General features: G+C 46.1%; 1 protein-coding gene across 1 annotated transcript in view; it reads left to right on the top strand.

The window, feature by feature from the left end:
* Positions 1 to 472: 472 nt before the first annotated feature.
* The window catches only part of LOC148518858 (alpha-2-macroglobulin-like protein 1), a 208252-nt gene continuing 196203 nt past the window's right edge, over positions 473 to 12521 (top strand). The window contains exons 1-3 of the mRNA XM_088476975.1: positions 473 to 540; positions 7538 to 7721; positions 11464 to 11623. Of these exons, the coding sequence (XP_088333101.1) occupies positions 473 to 540; positions 7538 to 7721; positions 11464 to 11623 (412 nt within the window). The remainder of the gene's footprint in view (positions 541 to 7537; positions 7722 to 11463; positions 11624 to 12521) is intronic.

The raw sequence follows: 12521 nt of genomic DNA, 5'->3' as shown, positions 1-12521 counted from the left end.
CTTTTTGTAAAATTGAACCTTATCCTAAATGACCAAATTTATGAGAACAGTGCTATATTTCTCTTCAAATATTACATTCAAACTGACTAAGGCTAAATTTCCAAATGCTGCAGTAACAAATTTTATATTATAATATATTTACAAATTATTTTGGAGCCAACATTGTAAAGACTGTTATTTAAAACAACATATTATATTCTGCCTTTGTCCCTAGTCTTTTATGCATCTATTTACTGTATAAACCTCCTACACCTGCAACAGCCTTGAGCTGACCAGTCATCGCTTCACAAATATTTGTTGTGCTACGTTCAATGTCCATCCTGTGTTTTGCTAAATGACACTATGTATGTGGGTGTGTAGAGACAATGTACTAAGCTAATACTTTTTCACCTGTTAGTACAAAGACCCCAATATAACATAAGGCACACAGATACAAGGGACACATTCACTAGCTGGTCTCTCATCTTGCACAATGGTGTCCTGCACCTTGTGTGTGGGGCTGATCCTTCTGCACATCTTTTGGACTTCGGCAGCAAAATTGTGAGTGATTGTACTGTACTTACCTGTCCTTATGTACGTCTGGATGCATGTAATGTTTTCCATACATAACTTATTTATTTTTTGGGGGGCGTGACGTATATACAGTAATTATACATGAAAAAAGTTTGTACAATATTTAAAAGGAAAAAGGATAAAATTGTATTACCCCGCATAAATCAAAATACTATATTAAAAACTAACCCTTTACTTTATGGTTAGATAATATGTTGTAAAGTGTTAAATATTAAATGGGGAATTAATGTGCCTGAATTTTTGCATTAAATAATAGCTTTATTGTATGCATTTTGTAACCAGTTTCTTATTAATTGAATCACTAAAGGCCTTATATAGATTAAGTCAAAAATACATTTTGAAAGCATTTCAAAATCAATTTTCGATCTCTCGCACTGCGCAGGGGTGTCTTTTCAGAATTTGCTGAGGCCAGACCTGGAATGGGTGTGAACTTGCAGAAAGCGGGAGTTATGGCGGGGCGTGTTCCGGGTGTTTAGTCTCAAATTGGGACAAATATCTCCACCGAAAAGTTGCATACAAAGCCTCTTGAAGGAGTCTGAGCTGCGTCCGTTCAGACCCAGGAATGAGTGTATAAGTTATTAGTGATGAATGCAAAAATACTAATGATGACTAATTAGTCATGACTGTGAAAAACTCACCAATTTTATTAAATGCAGTGAAAAACCTGGAGAAGTGTTAATAAAGTGGATAACACTACAGTATATCCTTATGTATAATTAATACCCATAGCTCAAAGGGGTTGGGCATGGGATCCCAGCAGTCAGGATGCCAACGGTCAGAATATTGATAGCGCCATCCCGAGAATTTTCGTACGTATCCTAACCATAACCCTTCCCTAGTCCTAACCCACTGTCGCAGCACACTGGACAACGGTGCGCACTTACTGGGTCCGGCGGCGCAGGTCTGTGGCAGGGTAGCGGGTGGGGAGTCCCCGGTGCCCACTGCTGGCTGATCCTCCTCCCCCCCGGTGGCATGGTGCAGGCGGCCGTGGCTCCCTGCAGGCGTGCACCGATTTAAAAAGAATTTAAAGGGCTATGTATACCAATTAGGTGAGTCACAGAAGGTGCAAAATTCAAGCCCTGCCTATTTAGGGAAGTCTCTGGGAGCACTCCTGTGCCAGAGTATAGGCTCCCAAACCTTACTCCAGTGTTCCTGTGTTGCTTGTTCCTGACCTCTACTTTGTTCGTGACCCGATTTCGTCTGAGCCCTAGTACTGCGATTGGTAATCCGGTGTTGACTTTGGCTGTCCTTTGTGACCTGTCTACGTCTGCTCCCTGGTACTGATATTGGTAATCTGGTTTTGACCTTGGCTATCCTTCATGACCTGCATATGTCTGCTCCCTGGTATCGTCTTTTCCATTTGGTTCTGACTACGCTGAAAACCTCCGCTCCATACAGAGTTCACCAGCACCTGTATAGGGGAACCTAGGCTGAGGGCTGTGACCTGCGTGTCGGATGCAGCTAAGTCCATACCTCCTTGCAAGGGCCCCTGTTGAACATGTTAGACTCAGTTATAGGTCTCGCCAATCCCAAAATGGGTTGCATTCATGCTCCACCTGAGAGTTGTGACACCCAGCTTTTCCGCACCGTAATAAAACCATCCCCCCCACAGCCTGACTCTAATCCCCCCCTAGCCTAAATGTAACTCCTGGAGTTAGAGTTAGGCTGGGGGGGTTAGAGTGAGCTTTGATATATGACCGAGTATGACTTATATTACTAATCTCATACATTTACCTCACTAAGAAGTAGTCTCTTTGTATTGCCACTGAGAGCTTTATCTCGGCGCTATATAGGCTGTTTCTGTAATATAGGTTCCACTTGTAATGTGTACACAGCTGCTAGCTCAAAAAGTCAGTTACCCTGCAGACTTAAACCAAAAACTTCCCAAAACACAAATGGAGCTGAGCTAGTGTTAAAATAACTAATGTTGCAAAAAGCTGTATAATATGTCTGATTGAGCAAATGAACTTCAAAAGGGTTTCTCAATAAACAACATTTATTTAAAATTCCATTCCTCCACAAGAATGCATATTATAATAAAAACTGTTACAATATCAAACAATTATAATTACGATAAAATGTATCTTTGCAGTTGCCAATACTATGCTACAATTTTACAATTTGTTCACAGCAAGCTAAGCTACTCGGTATCCACCTGGGTTTAGCTCCTTATATTCATATACAGGTTAACCAGTTCATATATAATCTTGGTAAGTGTCTTAGTAATAAGGACAAAGTGGTATAAAGATGTTGCTAACCATACTCCACCAAGTAATAAATAGCTGGTCACTATGCACTTAGTATCCGGCTCTCACCACAGTTGGAATTGTATTAAGAAAATAAACACAGTCCTGGTTAGCGTGGCGTCTATGGTGTCTCATTCTATCCATAACCGCAGGAACATTAGCTCCGGTGTCTGCACTGTAAAAGTCATTTTCCACCTGATCTGCGCATGCACTATAGACTCTGGGCACACTCTAGTGCCCAGAGTCTATAAGTGTGGCGCTGGCCGCGCACACCACTCAATGCGCTGCCGGCCTCTGGATAGAGAGAAGGGGGCACATGACAGAAACTGCACATGGGCCCCCTCCTCTCTATAAGTGCCCCTGGTTAGGTTTAGTGTTAAGCACAGGTGTTGGAATGATTTTATGTTGGCGGGAACCCTTCTTCCATTTATTTTGCACATATTCCGCAGCACTTTATTTATCCATTCACATCACTCCCTGCCCCAGTGGAGCTTACAATCTATATTCCCTACCACATGCTCACATTTAGTGGCCTTCAAACTGCCGTTGTATCCACTGTCCACTTAACCAGAGCAAATATGTGGACAAGTGGAACACAAGCAGCAAATGCTACATTTCAGATTTAAGGTTTAAGTCTTACGTTGTGTCTTTCTTAAGAATTCTTGAGCACCATGCCTGCTGCTGGGAGTGGATTTTCATCCCAGAAGGGATGAAGACATAGTTTCAATTTCCCAATGGACACAGATCTGAACAGATGTAAAGAACTACTGGCAGGAAAAAAAGGCAATTTGTAGCCCCTTACACAAACTGCCTTTGCTTTACTTGAGCTGCCCACCTTCCAGTGTGTACTCAGAAAGAGATTTCAGCAGTTATCGGCCTGAGACTACTTCCCCAAAATGGAAAAGATGATGTGCATCAAGCTGAACTACAAATTCTACAAGAAAGACTTTTACTGTCAATTACATGCAAATATTACAGAGGCACCTGTAATGGTGGATTCCAGCGGGGACAAAATAATATTGTGTAAAGATGATGTATACATCACACCAGATTATCACATCACCCAAGCCTATATCGTCATCCCATCCTGTGTTGTGTATAATTTACAGCTCCGCTCCCTGTTAGATTGGGGATTCATTGCCCACTTTAGTGGATGTGAACTCCATTTTATCACCACACCCCCTACACATCTTCTGACCTGGGCTACAGGAGGAGCAGCTGCACTCTGGAATATGTTTGCATGGAGTTGCCCCTCTCACTTTTTGAAAATGTTTATGCAAATCTCAGCTGAGGCGTTTGTGATGTCATGGCTAACGCGCACACACACCGAAAAAGAAACACATTGATTGATTAGATTCTTTTTTTTTGGCACTTAGGGGGGAGAGCACCCCTCAACGAGGCAGCATCCCCTTGATAAACAACACTGGCAGCACCCCTGAGCAGCTACATTGCTGGTGATAAGTGTGACTAATGCACACAAACACACACAGAAAAAAAACACATTGCTTGATTGATTGGATTCATTTTTTTTGGCACTTATGGGGGAAGGGTACCCCTCAACAAGCCAGCAGCCCTGTGATTAACAACACAGGAAGTACCCTTGGCAGCTACGTTGCTGGTGATAAGTGTGGCTAATGTGAACACACACACAGAAAAAAAATACAGTGATTGATTGACATTTTGATTGATTGGATTAATTTTTTTTTTAAACTTGGGGGGGAGAGCACCCCTCAATGAGGCTGCAGCCCCTTGATAAACGACACAGGCAGCACCCCTGAGCAGCTACGTTGCTTGTGATAAGTGTGGCTAATGCGCGCACACACAGAAAAAAAAACATTGATTGATTGATTGACTGGATTCATTTTGTGGAGGCTCTTGGGGGAGAGCACCCCTTAACGAGGCAGTATCCCCTTGATAAATAACACAGCCAGCACACCTGCGCAGCTACATTGCTGGTAATAAGTGTGGATAATGTGCACACACACACAGAAAAAAACAATATTGATTGATTGATTGGATTCATTTTTTTTGGCACTTGGGGGTGAGCACCCTGCAACGAGGCAGCAGCCCAATGATAAATGACACAGTCAGCACCCCTGCTCAGCTACATTGCTGGTGATAAGTGTGGCTAATGTGCACACACACAGAAAAAAAACATTGATTGATTGAATTAAAAAAAATATTGGCAGGGGGTTGGGCTTCACACCCTAATTGACAAATTTCTGAAAAGTGAAACACAGCTACTGCAATTGCCGCTAAGAATAAAATAACTATGGGCCTGATTCTGATTTGGGAGTAAACCTTTAAAGAGCAAGTTACTGTGCACTGGGTAAACCAGGTGGCAATGCAAGGGGTGCAAATATTTTATTTATTTTGCATGCAGGGTAAATACTGGTGGCTTTCGCATGGGGGGTTTAAATCAGCATTGCGCGCAAGTACAATGCTGTATGCAGATTCCCGAATATCGAGAGTCTGCGCATGCGCAGGACCTATTCTGCGAAAGTGAAGAACGGATCCTGCGTGATCGCACACAGGGACTGATTCAGACCCGCTCGTGAGCGCACAGAGCTCGCAAGCGGATCGATGGTCCTTCACTGTGCATGCACATGCTGGACCCGGCTCCGCTGTACGCATGCGCAAGACCCGGCTGGCGACGGGCACTCTATCGCTATGGGTCTCGCACCAAAACGGGGGCTTGCGATGGACGAGACCCTAGCACAAGGTTCTCGTCACAAGCCCGATGGTCACGATGGTTGCCCACAGCGTAGCAAATGGCCAGGAGGCCGGCTCACAAAAAAAACAAATGCTGCCCCAATTCAGAGCGAGCGCTCTGAAAGAGTGTCCGGCTCTGAATCAGGCCTTCAGCCCTTTCTACTATGCCTTTGCCTGACTGACAGACAGAGGCCCTGATTCAAAGGCGCTCGCAAAAAGCGAGCGCTCGCTCTAAATCGGGGCGGGGGTTTGTTTTTTTAGTTGCGGCCTCTTGGCCACTCGCATAGCTGTGGGTTACCACCCACAGCTTATGTGAGCGGCCATGTGATGGTCGCGATGGTGAAAACCATCGCGACCATCGGGCTTGCGTCGAGACCCTTGCAGTAGAGTCTCATTGCCGCAAGCCCCAGTGGACTTCCTTTACTAGTAGAGCAGGAAGTCTACTTACTGACATCACGAATGATGTCAGTAGGGCCGCCCACAAACAGCAGGTGTTCCTGCAGGAACGCCTCCATTTGCCCAGCCACTCCCCCGCCCCGCCTTCCAAGCGGGGCGAGCTGTCGATCAACATCGACAGCCTCCCCTTTTGGATACGAGCGCCAGAGCGAGTGCTTTTTGCGCTCGATCCGGGGCTCGCGCACGCGCAGTGCGCACTGCCTAACAATCGACCCGCTTGCGAGCGCATAGCGCTTGCGAGTGGGTCTGAATCAGGCCCAGAGGCACTTAGAGGTGGTGCAGGGGTGGGGACGGCAAGCATTTACAGAAATGGTGGGGGGTTTTCCGGGAGTGGCAAGGCCATCGGCTGCATTCACGGACGCAGTTTTCTGGCCTCAGAAGCTGGCCAGCCTCAGTAAGCAGAGGTAGCGAAGGTGATCCCAGCCTGCGAGCTTGGTCACAGTGCTGGGATCACAAATGCAGCAAGGGGTGTCCTATACCTCCTGCTGCATTCGCATGTTTGCGAAGAAGTGCAAAGCTGCCTGCGTGTACTACACACTACTCATATATGCTTGCTTGCAGCTTTGCTATTCCTTCCCAAGCTGAATCACCCCCATAGTCCACAAATGCTGGACAGAAATTATTTTTATTCACTGCAATTTGCATTTGAGTTTGGACCCTCTCACATCTAAATCTCTCTGCACATGTTACACCTGCCCCACCTGTAGGCCAGCATGGTGCTGCCAAGGTGTAAAGTTACTATAAGTATGTCCCTTTAAAATTCATATTTCTTCATTGGAGATGCAGTAAACTAAGGACCTCATTCAGAGCCACTCGCTAGATGCGATCGCTGGCATCCAGTGTATGCAAGTTGGTCAAAGTGACGGCATTGGAAGCGATCGCTCGCCAAGGCATAATGTACGCCCACTTTGGCTGTGCGAGCGATCGCTCTGAGTATGCAGACACCTATTAGCGTATGTTTAGCCGCCCACTAGCGCACGTCATCTCCAGGAAGTGTATTAAAACATTGGTACATCGAGGCCCATCGGAAGCGATCGCAGCGCTTGTGGGTGCCTTGCCCTACCACAAGCACTGCGAGGACAACAGTGTAAAAAACAGGCATGTGACGTGTTAAATGATGCTGCCTGTTAATTATGCATGCCTTAGAAACAGCGTTGAAACACCCAGGCAAGCCTGCATTCGCACCTACACTCCCCCGTTATTAGTGTCCTGCCCCTGTTACCACACACAAACGGCCTCTCCTGTCACTCATTTCACTGGGCTGTCTTTGCTGGGTGAGCGGGCTGCGATCGCACAGAGTAGTTCGCACACACGTAGATCAAAGCGTGAGCATGCGCGTTCGCAAACTATCAGGCCACTTGCGAGCGGCTCTGAATGAGGACCTAAATATTTATATGCTCATGTGTTTTACTTTACCACATTCTTTAATAACTGTCAGATTCTAATATATAAAGACTTTACCACAGTCTTTATTTAATAGATATGTCAGAATCTAATATATAAATCCTCTATGTACATAGTAACCAATCCTCCCTGTTTATTGCCCTCAGGCACTATGCTGTCATCTTCCCCTCAGAGATGGTCTCCGGTGATTCTGAGAGCGTCTGCATACACCTGGAGGGAGCTCAGGCAGAGAGCAGAGTGCAGATAATTCTACAACTGGATGGAGATAATACAACACTCATAGACAAGAGGTTCCAGCTGGTCCCTTTAGCCACCTGCTTAAAAATCTTGGTATATATCATCCCAAAACAGATATTTTTACGTACAGTAGTCGACTTTGTATTATTGTAAGAAATGCATCCATAATTATAGATAAACATGTTAATTATGCACAGGGCTGTAAGGAGCTGCGCAGAGCCCTGGTACTTTTAGGGGGGGAGTGACTGAATGTAAGGAAGTGTGGCTATCAGGGGCAAAACCAGGAGGGGGTATGATCAGTGTGATCGTCCCCCCCTGCATAGCCAGTGGAGACTGCTGCTACTACAGAATGGAGGCAGCAGTCTCCCTGCTTGTACCGTGGCCCAGCACACACAGTAGCATGTACTAGGCTGGAGAGAAACAGGCTGCTGTTACTAGGGCTGTAACTAGCTATGAGCAACCGGTGCTGTTGCATTTAGCGCAGAGGCTCTGTGGGTGGCATCATCACCCCATGTCCCTTGCTCCTGTCTAGCAGAGTGCTGTTCAGCCAGGATTGCTGCTGCAGCACCCGTGGAGCTGTGTATACACTAGATGGGCACCTTGCATTGTACAGCCATGGCCAAAAGTTTTGAGAATGACATAAGTATTGGTTTCACAAAGTCTGCTGCTTCAGTGTTTTTATGATGGCAATTTGCATATACTCCAGAATGTCATGAAGAGTCAGGGGCTGGCTGGCAACTTTTAGCATGGGGGGCAAATGCATGCAGGTGGCCCTGGCAGAGGAGTAGCGTGTAGCCAGGGTGCCCGAAGAACGTGCGTGCTATGGCGCCGCCCCCCCTCAAGTGTTTCAGGGAGGAGGTGGGTCCATAAGGGATTAATGTAAGGTAAAAATAAAGATTAGGGGCAGCCCCCTGTCGTAGTGCCCATATGCAGTGCCCCCGTGTGCCACAGGAGATAACACCCTTATGCAGGCCTCCAGTAGTGCCCCCAGTAGTGATCCCCCCTATGCAGTGCCCCTTGTGCCCCCAGTAGTGGTACCCCCTGTTCAGTGCCCCTTGTGCCCCCAGTAGTAAGCCCCTTATATAGTGCCCCCAATATTGGTACCCACTATGCAGTGCCCCCAGTAGCAGTCCACCCCCCCATGCAGTGCCCCCAATAGTGGTAACCTTTATGCAATGTCCCTTAAATAGTGGCCCCAGTTGTAGTCTCCCCTTATGCAGTACCCCCATTATTGCCCTTTATATAGAGCCCCCAGCAGTGGTCCCTCGCAGTGCCCCCAGTGGTAGTCCCCTCCCCCTATGTAGTGCCCCTAGTAGTAGTCCCCTCCCCCCTATGCAGTGCCCCTAGTAGTAGTCCCCTCCCCTTGTAGTGCCCCCAGTAGTAGCCCCCCCTTGTAGTGCCCCCAGTAGTAGTAGTAGTCCCCCCTTGTAGTTCCCCCAGTAGTAGTAGTCCCCCCCTTGTAGTGTCCCCAGTAGTAGTAGTCCCCCCCCTTGTAGTGCCCCCAGTAGTAATCCACCCCCCTGGTAGTGCCACCATAGAAATCCCCCCCTGGTAGTGCCACCATAGAAATCCCCCCCCTGGTAGTGCCCCCATAGTAATCCCCCCCTTGGTAGTGCCCCCAGTAGAGAGAGACTTAATAAATAAAAAAATAAAAAAAACACTTACCTGAAACTCCTGCTCCTGGTCCCGACGCTTCCACCAGCTCCTCTGGCCGCTTTGCATTATGGGAGAGACGTCGTCATGACGACGGCTCTCCCATTAGCCACCTCGGGAGCCGGAAGATGGCTCCCGCAGTGGGAGCAGCGGCAGCCGATGAGAGTCTGACAGACTCTCAGCAGCTGCTGATTACAGCAAACACACAGCTGCCGGCTTCGGCGGCTGTGTGTTTGTGCTGTGTAGCGCTGACCGGACTCCGTCCAGTTAGCGCTACACACGTGGTGCAGTCTGTGTCACAGTGACACAGACTGCACCGGCCCGCGGCCCGCATGACGCTGCGGCCCGGGGGGCACATGGCACCCTGCCACAAGAGGACCAGCTGACATCATGTCAGTGATTCTCTCGTTAACACAGATGAGAGTGTTGACGAGGACAATGCTGGAGATCACTCTGTCATGCTGATTGAGTTAGAATAACAGACTGGAAGCTTTAAAAGGAGGGTGGTCCTTGAATCATTGTTCTTCCTCTGTTAACACATGCAGTCATCATTGCTTTGCACAAAAAGGACTTCACAGGCAAGAATATTGCTGCTAGTAAGATGGCACCTAAATCAACCATTTATCGGATCATCAAGAACTTTAAAGAGAGAGGTTCAATAGTTGTGAAGAAGGCTCCAGGGCATCCAAGAACTTCCAGGAAGTGTCAGGACCATCTCCTAAAGTTGATTCAGCTGCGGGATCGGGGCACCGCCAGTGCAGAGCTTGCTCAGGAATGGCAGCAGACAGGTGTGAGTGCATCTGCACGCACAGTGAGGTGAAGACTTTTGGAGGATGGCCTGGTGCAAGAAGGGCAGCAAAGAAGCCACTTCTCTCCAGGAAAAACATCAGGGGCAGACTGATATTCTGCAAAAGGTACAGGGATTGGACTGCTGAGGACTGGGGTAAAGTTATTTTCTCTGATGAATCCCCTTTCAGATTGTTTGGGGCATCTGGAAAAACACTTGTCCGGAGAAGGAAAGGTGAGCGCTACCGTCAGTACTGTGTCATGCCAACAGTAAAGCATCCTGAGACCATTAATGTGTAGTGTTGTTTCTCAGCCAAGGGAGTGGGCTCACTCACAATTTTGCCATGAATAAAGAATGGTACCAAAACATCCTCCAAGAGCAACTTCTCCCAACCATCCAATAACAGTTTGGTGATGAACAATGCCTTTTCCAGCATGATGGAGTATCTTGCCATAAGGCAAAAGTGATAACTAAGTGGCTCGTGGAACAAAACATCAAAATTTTGTGTCCATGGCCAGGAAACTCCCCAGACCTTAATCCCATTGAAAATTTGTGGTCAATCCTGAAAAGTCAGGTGGACAAACAAAAACCCACAAATTCTGACAAACTCCAAGCATTGATTAGACAAGAATGGGCGGCCATCAGTCAGTATCTGACCCAGAAGTTGATTGACAGCATGCCAGGGCGAATTGCAGAGGTCTTGAAAAAGAAGTGTCAACACTGCAAATATTGACTCTTTGCAGAAACTTAATGAAATTGTCAATAAAAGCCTGTGACTTATGAAATGCTTGTAATTTTACTTCAGTATACCATAGTAACATCTGAGAAAAAGGTCTAAAAACACTGAAGCAGCAAACTTTGTGAAAACCAATACTTGTGTCATTCTCAAAACTTTTGGCAATGGTAGTATATACAGCCGATGGAGTGTCCTGAGGATTCCCGGTCAGCGCTGCATCTTTTGCATGACATAATGATGTCATGCCCACAATGTCATGATATCGCAGTGGGCGGAGCCAACAATGGGCGCAACCATGCGTTGTTACGGCTCTGGCTGTTACTGACAGGTAAGGGAGAGGGGCGGGCAGCGGACTCGAGTCCCCACCAGGGAACTCCATCAAATACGGGCCAGGGTTTCCCCTACCTCTCAGCGCCCCTGAGTATTCAATGTAATGTCGGGCAAAAGTACATAGAACACATGATTGCTTTATGTCAACAAACTGTTATAGAGACTTCAGCTTCTATTTAAAAAATACTGAGTGCACTGTAAAATGAACAAAACCTCATAATTTCCTTCAATTTCTTGCACTCATATGATGTTACCATACACATGGCCCATCAAGGATTTCAGACACACATCTATATTATTAATTCTTATTTTGACTTTTCACTCTGCAGGTTCCTGATCCTAAGGAGAAGGAGGTGGTTGGCACCCTGGAGGTCTCCATTCAAAATGCAGGGGAAACCATCACCAAAATCAGGAAAGTTCTTGTGAAGAAGAAAAGAACCAAAGTTCTAGTCCAGACAGACAAGGCTGTGTACAAACCAGGACAAACTGGTAATTGAATGGGGAGGAGGATGTTCTCACAAATTTTTATTATTATTATTATTATTATTATTATTATTATTATTATTATTATTATTATTTACAAAGCTTTGACCATTTTCTAGAAAAAGTGATTTTACATTTACAGGGGGTATCCCAATTGTGGGCAGGAAATGTAAAAAACCCTGTGGCGCTGGGTTTTTCCCACAACCGCTGGGTTTTGTTATTTATTTAGTGGACTGAAAATAGGATACGTGATTTCTACAGAATTCCCTACGACTTTTTTCTCGCACCTCCAGAACAAGTCTGATTTTTCCTAAAATCAGTAATTTTAGGAAAAATCAAAAGGACTTGCTCATGGACCCCACAAGTATATGCTGTTTAATTTTCTGCCAACTTTACCTCCATGTATACCATCTTGTCTTCAGTCAGAACCAATGTGTGGGCCATGAAGCACCCAGGTGCTGTAGCTCTGTGCATGAGGCCTAGACTAGAGGCTTATTTTATAAATTCAGCTGTTTTTGGGTCACGGCTGTAGATCTCCTTTTGCCTCTCATATGTACCCTAGGGGGAAAATTTACTGAAGTGAGAGTTTTTAGAGGTGGAGATGTTGCCTATAGCAACCAATCAGATTCTAGCTATTATCTTCTAGATGGTGCTACTTAATTGTTTAGTAGAAACTGATTGGTTGCTATGGACAACATCTCTATGTCTAAAAACTCTCATTTTAGTAAATATACCCCTAGGTCAGAAGCACAGGAGTGTGTGCAGCTTGATAATAAAAATCCAAACTTCATTGTCATTCTAGAAAGGAGCCACCACCATAAATATACCTAGGTCTTGAAGCTTTCCAAATGAGAATCATTTTATGACTTGTCCATGAATGAGAGAAGAAATGACACCATCTCCA

This window comes from Taudactylus pleione, unplaced genomic scaffold (genome assembly GCF_031769625.1).
Source record: "Taudactylus pleione unplaced genomic scaffold, aTauple2 ptg000198l, whole genome shotgun sequence".
In the NCBI taxonomy this organism is placed as follows: Eukaryota; Metazoa; Chordata; class Amphibia; order Anura; family Myobatrachidae; genus Taudactylus; species Taudactylus pleione.
This window is presented reverse-complemented; position numbering and strand designations above follow the sequence as displayed.